This window comes from Leptopilina boulardi, unplaced genomic scaffold, assembly GCF_019393585.1.
Source record: "Leptopilina boulardi isolate dan_hultmark-lab unplaced genomic scaffold, ZJU_Lbou_2.1 LbouV2_80, whole genome shotgun sequence".
Taxonomy (NCBI): Eukaryota; Metazoa; Arthropoda; class Insecta; order Hymenoptera; family Figitidae; genus Leptopilina; species Leptopilina boulardi.
This window is the reverse complement of record NW_026138028.1, coordinates 345,277-360,676: the sequence shown is the minus strand read 5'-3', so window position 1 is coordinate 360,676 and position 15,400 is coordinate 345,277. Positions and strand designations below refer to the sequence as shown.

Here is a 15,400-nt window from a genome sequence, read left to right as displayed (position 1 = left end):
TTGATTATTTAATAAAATAATTATAAATAATTAATTTATAATAAAAATAATAAATAAAATATTTAAATAATTTATATAATAATTAAGTTCAAATTAGATGCTTTAATGACTTTAGGTATAATAATTATTGATAAGCGATTGTTCTCATTGAAATTGTAATAATAATAGAATTCTATAAATATAATGGTTACGGTGGAAAATTTTCCAAAAAAAATTGAAATACAGTGTCTTTGCTCTTTGTTCTTTTAATGAAGCAATAATAATCAACTTTAGTTTCTTCATTTTACAAGCCTATTGACAAATATGCTTATCGAATTGAGATAAAATTGTGTTTTCTATATTTCATTCACAACATTGTACATAATTCGGAAGCTAAGCTTTTTTTTTATTAAATTTGAAATTTTTCTTCAACTTTTACATATAATTCAAACCTCTGTGGTGGTATTTTTTTAATATTTCATAAATTTTTCGGAATCAAAAAAAAAAGAGTACGTGTTATAGAAAGATATTTTTGTTTATATAGTTAACAACCTTGATGTTGAAAACTAGTAATTATATTATGTCAGTGATAAGGATAAGAATTACGTAAATTTATACTGTAACATTATGAAAGTATATTAGTCATGGAAAGAAAATTTTTTCCCCATATTTTTTTTTTTTGAAAATTTTGTGCTTTACGATATAATTGGATTGGTATTGAAAATTATTTTTATTTATTTTTCTTCTTTTTTCATAAAAATATATTTATTATTAAAAACGTTTTTTTTAATTAAACTTAATTGAATAATTTAATTTACATCCACTTTGTTTGAATGCTACAAAATTTTGACCTTTTTGATAAACTTCAGCACCATGTGATATTGGACGATATGCCATCATTTTTAATTCTTCACCAATTTCTAAATGTTGACCCGATTTTCCCGAATTCAACCACTCGACATTTAGTAATGTATCATTTTCACCTATTGGTGTTGGATTTCTGAAAAAAATGAAAATTTATTATTGTTCTATATATTAATTTGTATTATATTATTAGTAAGAAAATAAATACGAAAAATTAAAAATTAATGGGCATCATTAAAAAATATTTTTATATATTAAAAAATGATAATTAGTATAATTACCCAAATTTTGCAAAATTCGTCCACATGCGAACCATTCGTTTTCTTATGATTGATACAGGATCATTGGGATCCAGGGTTGGATTAGCTAGTGAAATGTAGAACAGGTAGGCAAAATCATCCCCGTGTGCAGTTCCTGAAGAACGAATGTAATAACCGATAAATGTCGAAATAAGATTTACGTTTTCCAAACTACGATCGCGGAAATAATTCACGGCTCCCCCCCCCCTCTCTCTCTCTCCCTTTAGTGTTTGAGAATTTATTACTTTAGATCGAATTCGTATAGTCCAAAAAGAGAATTCAAATTTTTTACAAATTTGTACTTATAATTAATAAAAAAATTTAATAATTAACTTCAAATGAAATAAAACAATGGAAATAGAAAAAATTTTCTAAAAGAAATTAAATTTTTTTTACTGTAAAAGAGATAGAGAAATATAAGGAGTATAAATATTAAAAAAAAAAATTACCGTTCAAGTTGACGTGATATAAGACTTTATGCAAAGATTGTTCAGTGTCAAAAATTAAGCGATAATAATAAATTGGTACTAATTGGCTTTTTGTCAGTAGTCTTTGCTTAGTGTCAATTCCAGCCACAAACATTAAATCCGACGTCTCCTGTTTCCAAAAAAAAATCTCATTATTATTTTCGTTTGCTAAAACATTGTAATAATTTCAGATTTAATTCTATTAATAGAATTACATTTTTTATTATTATTAATAATACTAGTACTATTTTATTATTTATTAATATCGGTAGTTAATTAATTCATTAAAATTTTATTAATTAAAAGTAATTAAATCTTTATAAAACTTTAAATATTAAATTTTTTTTAAACTGAATTTTGCTTGTTAAAATAACGAAAACGTAATTTTCTTACATTGACGATTGTGCTGATAATGAGAGAATTAATATCAATAATTTTTTTTGATTGTCTATTCAAACATGAATCAATGTTTTCTAGCGATTTTTTTGAACATAAAACTCGATTCGCTAATTGAATTATTTTTTCAATACCTATAATGATAGTAGAAAAAAATAATTTTTAAATTAAATAAAATTTTGAAAAAAAAAGTTTTTTTTAGTGTCAAACGATGTAAATCGAATATTTTTTTCATATATTCATAATGTATATATACCACTAGCGAAATAGACTGTCTCCTGAGACGTGAAACCTGTTAAGTGAGGCACCTGGTAGAAATTTCCTGTATTATATTTTGTTAGGTAGCATTCTGTCATGAATTTTTCTTCCTTATCAGCAATATTAGGATCCTCTAAAGTTGGTCTAAAAGGGGGATTAATCTGAAAAATAAATTTTTTAAATACAAAATTTATTTAGTTTTTTAAAAAAAATTGATTTTTTTCCTTTATTTTAAAATCTTTTTAGTTTTTTCTGGATTCAATTGTTTTTTTTTATTTGCAAAATACAAAAAAATTTTACCGAACTGAGAAGCTCGGTTTTCTCCATAATATCATTAGCTGAAGTTTGGTATAAAAATTCTAATAATTCCTCTTTTTTTGATGTTTTCATGCCAAGGGAATTTCCGAGCTTAAAAGCTTGTCTTACAGCTTCTTCGGGTACGTGAAAAGCCCACGGACAAAAAACGGAAGCGCTCATTGATATCGATCGATGGAATAATCCTAATTCGAAAAATTTATTCTAATAAATTAAATAATTAATTAACTAATTAGTTAACTAAATTACTAATTAATTAAAAGTGTTATTTATAATATAATTTTTTTACAACCTCGGGACATTTCTGATAGTGAATGAAAATCCACTGAAACTCCACCAGCGCTTTGTCCAAAAATTGTTACATTATCTGGATTACCTCCAAATTTTATTATATTATTCTTAACCCATTTTAGAACAAGATTTTGATCCTTTAAACCCACATTTCCTGTGGCATTTGGATGTCCTAGTGACATAAATCCTAAAAAATTACATTTTGTAATAAAAAAATACAATTCCATATATTTTGCAAACAGAAAATGTGTATAATTAAATTGGTTTTAATTGCAATAATAAAAGGATCGTTAAAACCAGTATTTAATTAAATCAACAAAGTATTTTCTTTGAAGAAATTTCTAATTTGTTTAAACCACTAATTGTTATAATTTGCAATTATAAAGGTTAACAATTATCAATTTACAACAATTAGAAAATTATAAGAAAACTATTATCCTTGTTTATAGATTGAAAAAAACAACTATAAGATTTATATTTAATTTATAAAAAAAAGTAACTATATATTTAAAACGATTGAGGGAAAACAAGTGTTGACTCATTCTTATATAATAAATTTACTACAGTTTATATATATATATATAAAAAAAATGCGTGCAAAAAAAGTATAAGCAATGTTTCATAATAAATTATTTTCTATTTTCGCAATTGAAAGCCTCGAGAAGTTAATTCATTTTATCTTGAAGGTCTTACCGAATGGACCTAAACGATAATTGAAGGTAACCAGGACGACGCCTTCCTGAATTATAAAATCTGGTCCATAGAGTGAACTGTTTCCATATCCTGCACGAAAGGATCCACCATAAATCCATACCATAACTGGTTTTAATTCCACATCCTCTTTTATTAATTGTATCTAAAAAATAATAATAATTTATAAAATTAAACATTTATTTTTAAAAAAATATCAAAATCACTGTGAAGTATAAAATTCATATAATAAAATGAAAAAAAATTAAATGTGGAGAATAAAAAGATTGGTGTAATAAAATGCGACATAAAATTTTAATGAAATCAAATTAAAAATTATGTTGTAATTAAAAAAAAAATTACTCTTGTTGACAGGGAAATTATTTTTTTTAGGGTAAATAAAAAATGTTCAATTATTCATTGAAGTTAGATAATGTTATAAATAATTATATATGGTTATAAATTATTTTTTTTAAGCTCTTACGTGTGGCGTGTAAACATTTAGATATAAACAATCCTCTTTGCCGGTTAAGTTTCTATAAACAAAGTCAACTTGAACACAATTACTTCCTTCTTTTGTGGCTGATAAAAGTTCCGACCATGGTTTTTTTTCAATTGGAGGCTAATGAATCAAAAAATTCAAATATTAATTACTTAATTTTATAAATTTAAAACTTTAAAATTTAACTAAAACTTAAATTTTATTCCTTAAATTAAAAATTAAATTATAATTATACATATTTAGTTAAAACATACCCTAAATCTGTTATATCCGAGTGGTGCTTCTGCATACGGAATTCCTTTGAAAGATGAATATCTAACAGAATCCGTAATAGTCGTTAAAATTTCTCCTTGAACTGGTCCTTTTGTTGTTTCAACAATCTCGGATAATTCACAATTTACAAGACCAAAAATTAATATCAAAAAATAGACAAATTGAACCATTTTATTCTAATTTTACCTAAAAGAAAACAACAAATTTTTGCGCATAAACATTGTCTTAAAAATATAAAGTCATTTATTTAAATTAAAAACTTGTTAATTAACAATTAAAAAATTATTAATAAAATAATTAATGAAAATTATTATAGTTACAATTATTCATTACTTATTATTAAGATAATATTTTGATTAAAAATTACTTATTTATTTTTCTATTGTGTCTTATTGTTTCTGTATTTTCGTCTCAGTGTAACGAGAGGAGAAAATAAAGTGAATTTTTTTTTTTTGAACAAAATTAATCGAATGACCTAAGAAGCGAAAGTTTCGTTATTTAGAAATTATAAATTTTGCAAAAAAAGCGATGATTATTGCAGAGGATGTATAGACTCTGATTTAAACACGAATGTTCACTTTATTTTCTGTCGTCAAAAATGGAAGAAACATTAGCACACGATATTTGAAATTCGGTCAAGAATAATGTTCTTAATGGATTCGTACGTAAGACTATAAATATACTCGGTCTCTGATAAGTTCCCCCCATAAAAAATATACATAAATAGAAAAGTAAAAAAAAAAAGAAATTACCAATACTTGCTTGAAAAGGATTCATATTTTTTGTCGCGGAGAATTTTTCTTTATATATACCCACAATGCTCTTGACGAAAAAAAGACTGGGAAAATATTATCAGAATTTTATTTTTGCATTTTTTCTAGGAGGATAAAAAAGAATCTATTTTTACTATTTTTACTTATTCACGATTTATCTTTTCTTTTATTTCCTCGTAAAAAAAAGATTGGTGAAAGAACTATAGTGTCACTTGATAAGAAAAGTCGTAAATCAATGTTGAAAAATAATGAAAAGCAGAGGAAGAATAATAATTAGAAGGATAAAATTTGTAATAAAAAATATTGTTTAAATAAAATTTTGAAATTGTTATATAAAAAAAAATGGAAAAAGTTCCTGACATTTTTAGTTTACATTTAACAAATTTTATTATTTTACAAAATGAAATTTATACCGTGATGCGTGAATATAAAATTTTATTTTTTATAATTTAATTTTCCGAATCGTATACGCGTATATATTCGACATTCAATCGTTTAATTAAATTTTTCATTTGTTCGAAAATCAAACTCTAAATTTTCGAATTTACTGTCAGTTGAGTTACATCACACACACACACACACATACACACACGTATCATTGAAATCCTTTTAATTGCTTTAAATTCTTTCCGGAAGTAATAGCTTCATCTATTGACAGTAAATCGATATTATATATTGTCAGATATTAAAGAAAAAGTGATACGTAAAATTTATTTTTATATTTTTTGTAGCGAAAAATTTTATATAACGAAAAATCTAATTTATTTTCAATACAATAAAAATTTAGAGAAGAATAATTTAAAAAAATAAAAACTGACCAACCTGGTAAATTTTGAAAATTGTTTTTTTTTTTATTTTTCCATCGTTGATGTGTGCTGCTCTTTCAAGGAATCAGTAGTAAATAATCTAAGATTATTTTATTCCTTGATTCGTAGTCTCTCAATGCTTTAAAACGATTTTATCCGTTAGATAACATGAGCCGGTTTCTTCTTATGATCCTAATGTCATAGAATATGTAATTTTACATCATTGAATTTCAATAAATTTTGTAAATTACCTCTTGCAGGAGATGACAATAATTTATCTTTTATTTCGCAAAAGCAAACAATTTTTTTTACATATTATTTTTTATTCATGTTAAAAATATTTTGCAATTCAATTGTGTGTGAAAAATTGTATTTTGAAATTATAAAAAATATTTTTGCAAGTATTTAAAAAATAATTTTCAAAAATTTAACCCTAACTTTTACCCTTTGAGAGAAATAAAATTTAATTTGATATGAAAGTTGTTGGTATTGGAGCGGATATACAAGCTAAGAGCAGCACAATTTTTTTTTTTTTTTTTTAATCGAGTGCTAATACGTGACCAACTCTATAGACGAGGTCTGCAACCCTCATTCGGTAAAGTACGCAGATACTTCACTTTTATATATTTTATACCTATATTTCTCAATACACACATATGTGACCATTAAATTATTTCGTATATTACGTCAATTAATCAAAAACTTTGAATGACGATCTGAAAAATAATATAAATAATAAATAAATAATTATTTAAAAAAATTTGCAAAAGAGAATGAAATTTAAATTCAGAATTTTTTTTGATAATAATAAAAATAATAATAATTTTTTTACACTTAGGAAAATTAAATTACTTAAAGTATTTACAAATTAATTAAAATAAATAAATTTTATTTTTTTGGTGGATGGGAGATAATAAAACACAAATATGGTGAATACATTTTTTCTACGTTTCTATTTATTATGAAAATATAATACAAAACATCCTATGTTGTATTACATAGATAACAATGTTCAATTAACTTTTTTTTCTCGTCATCTTTTGTCGTAACATTACCATCCAACACTATGAGATAGGTAAAGTGTCGTTTTGGAGGAAAGGCCCGATATACAATCAGAGAGAGATAGATCATTCGACAAGATATACAAAGACAATATAAACTCAAAAAATTGAAAAACCAGTTTTATTTTTTTTTCTTTTTTTTCATCAACCTTTCAACGTTTCCTTCGTTTTGTTTCATTTTTTTTTATAAGTGACGGTTAAAAGCATTCGCAATAATATAATTAATAATAAGAAAAAAATTTCTTTTTCTTGTTTTTATAATTCTTATTTTTTCTTCCTGGCGTAATGTCTTCATACAATGGAGTTTTGTATTAGTTCTAGATTACAAATTAATACAAACTTGTAAATATCGTTAGTAATAAATGAGTTTCTCGTTAGTGAGAAATAGAAGCTTAAAGTTAATCATCTAGCGTCACTAACATTTTTTTTTATTTTTTTTTTATTTCACACCGTGCTACAAATACGTCCTCTACTTCTTTTTTTCATAAATGACACTCAACACTCAGTTCTCTTTTTTATTGAACAATTGAAATTTTTTACAATAATTTTGGACTGATTTGCAATTTTTGGATAAATTATAATTATTAATTAATAAATAAATTTTACTATTTTATTTATTGTTAATTTTATATTATTGAGTAATTAATTAATCGTCTAATTTATTAACTAACTAATAAATTAATTAATTAACAAATTAATCGATTACGATTCCAGTTATTTTTTAAAATAAGATTTTCGTAAATATTCTGAGTCTTGTGCACCGAATATGAAAAAACCTAATCATTAGCACTCTATTATTTATTTTTTTTTTTTTATTTAGTCTATATATATATCACTACCTTATTAGGCGAAATCTATGCAGCTCGGACCTTTTTTTTGTTTTGCACTCTCTCATTTATTTATATTCTCTCTATTTCTTTCTTCCTCTCTATACTCATTTTCTCAATCCTTTTTGAGCAATATCGAATTTAGATCAATATTTGAATTAGTTAAGGAAAATATTGAAAAAAATAATTAAAGAATCGAGAAAAAATGAAGGTGGGAAAAAAAGTCCGAGCTGAAGACAGAAATCGTAGTTTAGGCATTAATAATGTCTAGTGTTCTCTACGTAAATGCTAAGTACATCTTTTAGCACTACGGTTAGAATAAGTTTTGATAACAATATAAGTTGTGTATTCTTTCACAAAATATGACATTACGAATTTTTTTACTTTTTACCTTCTTCAAATTGCTTTTTTTTATTTCAATATAATTTTTATTTTTACCGGCCTTTTTTGTAATTTTTCCCAATTTTTTATATTAATTTATTAATTTTTGTAATTTATTAATAATTAAATTGTAACTGTTCTCAAAGAAACAGGAAAAAATTAAAATAAACATGTAAAATATAATTTTACTAATTTTCCGATATTTCATAATTTCATATTTTCTGAGAAGGAAAGTCGGCATAATTTTTTTTTATTTTTTTTTTTTTTTTAATAATATGCGTCAATCCCAAAGACGTACACCACGCGACGGAGAATAAAGTATTTCAAGAAGTATCACATATTATACATTGAGAGAAAAATTCGTAGACTGATCGTCAGTCAATTGTTGAGTAAAACGACGTTTATTTACATGTCAGAAAAAATTCGATGTATATATATTTTCTTTTTTTTTTATACAACTGATGAAAAATGTTTTTTATTCGACGTCTCTGGGACTTGATGTTATACTCTATATGTAATATATTTTTGTATAACATTGTGTATATTAAAAGCTTAAAAGCTTGTGTGTATGTGTATGTGTAATTGGAAAATCTTGTACTAGGTCTTCAATTTAATCTTTAATGCTTGGTTACCTTTTTTTATTTTTTAATAAGTACATTTTTAAATCGTTTATTATACCTGCTTTCTGCATTAAATTTTTTCTTCTCATTAATATTCTAATATTTGCTCTTTTTTGTATTTGTGGCAGCATAGCCCTACGCAGAATATTCTTACTTTTTTTCAAAACCCTTAATTATATATTCTATATAAATACGAGTTTTCTATAAGTGTTTGTCACTTTTTTTTCTTCTTTTTAAATTCACGATCGCATTCTATTTGCAATTTAAAAATCGATTTTTGCAATAAAAAAAAATTCTACTTCAAAAATGCTTTTCTTTATACAAACTAAATAATTTTGCAATTAGGGACAATTTTTTAGAAATAAAATTTTTTTCCTCAAAAAAAACTCATATCCTTCCTTCAGTTGGTAATTTAGATCACGTTTTTATCGACAGTATTATGGAGGCCGTTTGGCAAGTAAATTATATGCAATGCAGTTTTCTGTAATGGCACTGTACCATCAGTCGGTCAATGTGCGATCTAATTTACGGACTGACGGTTTATTTATTTTAAAAAAAGGCAACGAATAATGATAATAATAAATGTTTCATCTACCCGTTAATATAGATATATATTTATAATTTTTTTTTGTCATCATTTTCTCATATTTATATATGTATATATATTATAATAGTTAAATCGATTTCTCGTTTTAATATCATTTTATATATATTTATTAAAGTATTTTCTATAAATATAGTTAACTTCGCATTTTTTTTTACCGTTTTTTTACTGCATTTTTTTTGTGTTGCGTGTATATATACTATACATATATTTATAATGTTGTTGAGTAAAAGCTAGAAAATATGGATACGATTTTTTTTTCTTTTCTTTTTTTTTTTTTTAATATTTTTTATAATGTTATAATTTGCCCCACTCTAAGACAATAAATGTTTGTTTCTCAGCTCTACTATATAAAAAAAACTATAAAGTTATATTAAATTACGGGAAGCGTAACTTGTGTGTTTAGCTTTATGTTTTTGGACTTTATGGGCCTTATCTGATATAATAATAATAATAATAATAATAATAATAACTTATATCGCAAAAATTGATTTTCCACTAATTGAGTCGCATAAGCAACAATGTCTTAATTATAATTTTTGTAATTTTTTGTTGAATCTTTTATCAAAAACAAAATCGTGCCTTTTGTCATTTTTTGGGCTCGATTTTTATTTTGCTTTTAAATATTTATTTCGATGTTTTTCTTGTTTGTTTCAGAAACAATATTCTGTAAATATCAGTTTGGGATGGACTCATGTTTTGGGGTATGTATCACAATTATTGTTAATTTATCACTTTTCTGAAAAATAAATTTTTATTCAGACTAAAAGAAAATAATTTTAAAAAAAAATGGTCTTTTAAATAGTTTAATTTTTCAAAATTTCAAAAACTAGAATAAAAATTTATTAATATATTCTAATTTATAGATTGGAATTTTTATTTTAATTTACAATAATTAAATTAAATTAATTATTAATTTAATTTAAAAGAAATTTCAGTGTGTTTAAATGTTCTTTTCATCAGAAAAAGTGGTTTGATTTTTTTTAATTGATAATTCCCTCGAGATGTTGGCTCTTAACGTTTATTATTTGCTTCTGTTTCGTTGCTCGAAATTTTCGTCACGCATATATATATCACTTTGCCCCGTGTAATTGCTTCGAACTGATAATTGACACTGGATCATTCCAGGCTTCCATAGAGAATAATATTGAAATGTAGGCACTTTTTTGCACAAATATTCATTGACTTAGGACACATATTGTAAATAATCTCAGGAATTTGTTTCTTTTATTTTCCTAATGGAAATTAGTTATTTGACAAATTTCATTATTGGAACCTGGAACAAAAGATTAAATAATATAAAAAATATAATTATTTCCTAATCTAAAGGACGTCGTGATTTTGCGAAATTTGTCGGCATATTTTTTATCATCATTTTTAACATATAATATTTTTCATAGCTTTTCGTAACCCGCGCAACGTTTTTATTTTTTATCAATTTTTTTATAACGATAATTTGACAATTTGGAGTGTGTATTGACATTATATAACAATAAATTATGTTTAAGGTTTCCAGTTTTTTAATATAACTTTTCTTTATTTTAAGAATAATTATGTTGAAAAATTTGAGAAATTATTTCTTATTTTATTTGCCCCTAGTTATGGAAATTTTGTTTTAAATTTAGTATATTTATAATTCAGACAGTTTGTAAATCTTATTTTGATTTTGTGTCTTAATGTCAGTATTCTTATCTGAAATACAGATTATTTTTGGTATGAATTTCTAAAATTCGAGATTGAATTCTTTTTTTTGCAAATATATTTCATGAAGATGGAAAAAAATAGACATGTCAACAGTTATATAAATAATAAAAGGAAACACAAAATGGTAAAATGATTTGCAATTTTAAAGTGGTCTGTTGAGCAGAATAATTTGCATATATGCCCCGTTATGAAGTAGATCGAAGAACGTTCAATGTATATAACTAAAATCTATCCAAAGAAGAGATCAGAAAGGAACATCTTCGAGTCAAGTATGTAATGACGAAAGTTCTTAAACTTGTCTCTTAACAATTTTATAGTCAAATTTCCTGCCCTGTCTATATTTATGTATTCGGAACGCGATTTCTAATTAAAAACTCTCTATATTATAATTTTTCAGCATCGTAATTCAAATATAATTGAAAATTAGAACAGATTAAAAAAACGATTTTTTTTCTTTATCAATAACAGATTTTCTATTTTAATTTTCTTCTTTCTTTATTTGTCTGTTCGTCTATTCTTAATATCAACAAATTTTCTTTTCTATTGTTGCATTATTGACAAGAGGTGTGAAACGATTGTTTCACACGAATCGTGATTCCTTTTCTTTTTTAATTTTATTTAATTTTTTTTTTATTTCTCCTGTCGTTACACTTTTGACGATCAATAATGGTGGTCACGTGCTCACACACCTATAACGATGCAGCATGACATATTTTGTATGCTACACTGTTGCTCTGCGCCTGGCCAAACCTATCGATTGTTTTTTCTTCGACAAAAGCCTTTTTCAAAGGATTGCCGATGACTAAATTGACTAAATTTTATTCGACCTCAATTATATCCACTTAGATTGAGGTTTTTAAACTCGTTCAAAAAGAAAAAAAGTGGAAACACTTTTAAAATTGTATTTATAACAGTTGATTAGATTTGAACTTGCTATTTCCATCAATGATATTAGTAATAAAGATTTTTTTCACAAATTCATTGATTTATTAATTTGAATAAAAATCTGTTGTTTTTTTTAAATTTGTACTTACAGGACAGTGATTCTTGAAGTTAGACTTGGAATTTTAAAGAGATCGTTAAATTTTTCTTTTTCTTTTGTTATCGTCATTAATCACCCGTTTTTGTTCTTTTTTTGTTCAGTAAGCAACTAGTGCCAAATATACTTCAAAGTAATAGTTTATATTCTCACTTTTTTCCTGCTTTTTTCTTTTTTCTCTTCGAAATCTTTTTATCTTCTTTTTTTTCTGCTGTTGCTTTTACTTCTTTATCTTTAGGTTTAACTTCTTATTTTTCTTCCTTTTCTTAAGATTCATTTTCTTTATTTTCCATACATTTTTTTTTGTTTCTTTTCTTTTCCTTCTGAATTTTTCTTGTTTTCTTCTTCTTCAACTGATAATTAATAACACCCTCGAATTCAAGAAATTCTTTACCAAAAATTTTTTAATTCATTAAAATATTGAAAATGTTTCTAAACAATTAATTTTCTAAATTTCAGTTATAAAAAAATTATTATTAATTTTTGTTGTGATTTTCTAAAGATTATTTAATTTGACATTAGGATACTGATTATATAATTCACGTTTGGCAGGATAAAATGTCATTTGGGGGCAATTTGTCAACATGGCAATATACAAATTTGTATATAGGTATATATTGCCAAAATGCAATTGAGGAGTTTGGCGTCATCACGTCAGCTTGTACAAAACTCTGGGGAAATTAGAAAAAGAACAGCCCCATTGAGAATTTTGCAACCTTTTTCGCATTCACCATTAACTGAAAAACAGCTTCATCTCTTCAATTTCCATTAAATTATTATCCCATTATTAATGATAATTTTTTATCTATTTTTTATTTATAAAAGCTGTGTTTCGTAAACTCCTCAATCGTATAATTATGATAATTTTTCTCATATCAATTGCTTTTCATTATATTTTCGATTATTATCTCATCACCGATATTTATCGAATATTGACCCATTATAATGATGATTCTTAATTTAAATTTTCAAACACTAAATTTTGTTATAAATATGCGCCTAATTTTTTGTTCATATTATTATTTTTTTAAGTTAATATACATGTGGAATTTAAGAGATTATTTACACGATTTTTAAAATGCACGCAAAAACTTTATGTTATTTGATAGTTAAAATTTTTTTCTCTTTTGGCATTCTATATAAATTTCAAAGTTTGTGTTTGCGCTTGTAAAAAAGAACAAAAGGAATCTTTTATATTTTTAATGGTTGATTTTACAGTTTTCTTTTATATTTTTCCGAGGCATATAATTTGAATTTGCGTGTGATGCTGTGGTTTTACGAGGTGAAATTTCTCCCTGTCTTTTGTCATGGGATTTTTTTTTGTTTTGTCAGTTTTTTTTTTAAGAAATAACCTGAATGTAATAGTTATGAGCTCGTATGTCCGTTATCTACTTGTCGGTCATGAATAATGTATCCTAGCTTTTGGTATCAACAAAAATTCCCAATTGTTACACGAGAAAAAAAGGAGAGATAATCTAAAGGATTTTCTTTCTCTACAATTTATTTTCATGTCGTAAAAATTATTCGGATTCAGATATATAATTTTTTGTTCCTTCATTTTTAAATTAGGAATTAAATTTTTTTTACTATTTAATATTTATTAAATATATAATTGATTGATGGTAAAATTTTTATCTTATGAAAAATATAAGAAAAAAAATTGTAAAAGTTGAAAGCTTCTCCCGAGGGAAGAATTTTTTTCCAACCTTGTGAATTTGTTCACACTGTGAATGTGTATTTCGAAAATTCGAAATACAGTAGGTGAGAACAAACAGGTGACACGGGTATTTCAACCGGGGTCAACGGAATTTGACCTTAATTTATCTCTCCTTTTTTATATAACAAAAGGGATGAGAATTATTCTCTTTCTCTTTATTTCTCTTTTAGGAGAAAAAAAACACCTGTCGGAAAAATGAAAAAAATTCTCTTCTGAAAAATTCCATTATAATTTTTTTCATTTCTTTTTTTTATATACATATAATATAATAATTGGTGCTTCACGTAAATTTCGCACTTTGGGGAATTTTTTTTTCTTTTTTGTAATATAATCTCGTAATAAGTAATGTGTATAACCTCGATATACTCGTAAGCAATTTTATAGCTTTCTGACTCAGCGAACAATATTTCACTCTAATGTCAAGAATATTGAGACGCAGCTTCCTGATTTATAGGTACAATATATAATGTGTGTGTGTGTGTGTGAAGCCAATAATCATACTTTATAATTATAAAGCGTGTTTCAAGTGTTTTTTAAGCCTACGACGGTCCTTTTTTTAATCAAATTACTCCTATTATCATCTAGATTATCAAATATTTGCACGACAAAAAAATTCTAAATTATTTTCTCGAATTTCATGAAAGTTGTTTGATGAAGAGAAATTTTATTGAAATTTCTTCAAACCTAATTAATTTATAAGAATCATTTCCCCTAGAAAGTAAAAATAATAATAAAATAAATTAATTTAATAATAATAATAATAATTGTAATTAATAATTATTATTATGTATTAAAATAAAGAATTTTTGAATGCATATTTATGAGATAAATTATAATAAACAAAATAACTTGTTACTTATTCTGTATTATATTTCTAGTAGGAAAATATTCATCAAACGAATTTCGCAATTAATTCGAAAAAACTATTTCATTATTTTGGTCAATCGTACATTTTTGTTTTATCTCTTGATAAAATAAAAACAAACTTTGTATTATTTTTTTTTTAATACAGAGAATTAAAATTAGGGCTATTTACACATTTTTTTTTTTGTTCTAATAAGTTTCGTGTGTTTCCTTTTCTGTTTTAATAAAGCGCATTATTTTCTTTTTTTTTTTTTAATTTTATATAATAATGTCAACGGATTTTTTTTCTTGAATATATAATAGTTTTTCTTATTCGCTTTTAATTTGCAATCCACTAAATGTCTTTAAAATTATTTACTCATTATTATATATATGGTATTTATATTATTTATTTTATATTAAAGTCTCATATATTATTACTGCTTTTTATGTATCACTATTTGATTTATTTTTTTTTTTTTACCGACAAAGCAGGCAGCAAACGAAAGTGTTCCCCCGTTAATGATACATCAGTCTAACGATTTCTCGTAAGAGTTTTACTCGATTTTTTTTGTTTGTTATCAATATAATGACATCGAAATTTCTCATTGGATTCTCAAAGTATTAACATTTTTTTTCGTATAAATTGAAAAATATATTTATTTTCGGTAAAAAAAAAATTTACCGCCAA

The 15,400-nt window shown here is 24.4% G+C and overlaps 1 protein-coding gene across 4 annotated transcripts; it reads right to left on the bottom strand.

Moving 5' to 3' along the window:
* Positions 1 to 229: 229 nt before the first annotated feature.
* LOC127290750 (venom carboxylesterase-6-like) lies at positions 230 to 6,031 on the bottom strand. Of its 4 annotated transcripts, XM_051319525.1 has the most exons (12): positions 5,930 to 5,988; positions 5,087 to 5,172; positions 4,316 to 4,520; positions 4,044 to 4,181; positions 3,563 to 3,725; positions 2,871 to 3,056; positions 2,564 to 2,763; positions 2,262 to 2,424; positions 2,003 to 2,139; positions 1,592 to 1,739; positions 1,125 to 1,257; positions 230 to 979 (listed from the first exon to the last, which is right to left on the bottom strand). In XM_051319525.1, exons 3-12 carry the CDS (start codon positions 4,502 to 4,504, stop codon positions 766 to 768), a joined length of 1,671 nt encoding a protein of 556 aa, XP_051175482.1. In that variant the 5' UTR covers positions 4,505 to 4,520; positions 5,087 to 5,172; positions 5,930 to 5,988; the 3' UTR covers positions 230 to 765. The 4 variants fall into 4 exon arrangements, with proteins under 4 accessions (XP_051175482.1, XP_051175483.1, XP_051175484.1 ...); XM_051319526.1 differs by lacking the exon at positions 5,087 to 5,172 and having other exon boundaries at positions 5,930 to 6,031; XM_051319527.1 differs by lacking the exon at positions 5,087 to 5,172 and having other exon boundaries at positions 5,926 to 6,018.
* Positions 6,032 to 15,400: the final 9,369 nt, after the last annotated feature.

Coding starts and splice junctions, on each gene's coding strand:
- LOC127290750 (XM_051319526.1), bottom strand. CDS start 4,504: ATGGTTCAATTTGTCTATTTTTTGATATTAATTTTTGGTCTTGTAAAT. Junction 2,764..2,870: donor ACTATCAGAAATGTCCCGAG/GTTGTAAAAAAA, acceptor TTTTCGAATTAG/GATTATTCCATCGATCGATA. Junction 2,425..2,563: donor AAACCGAGCTTCTCAGTTCG/GTAAAATTTTTT, acceptor TTTATTTTTCAG/ATTAATCCCCCTTTTAGACC.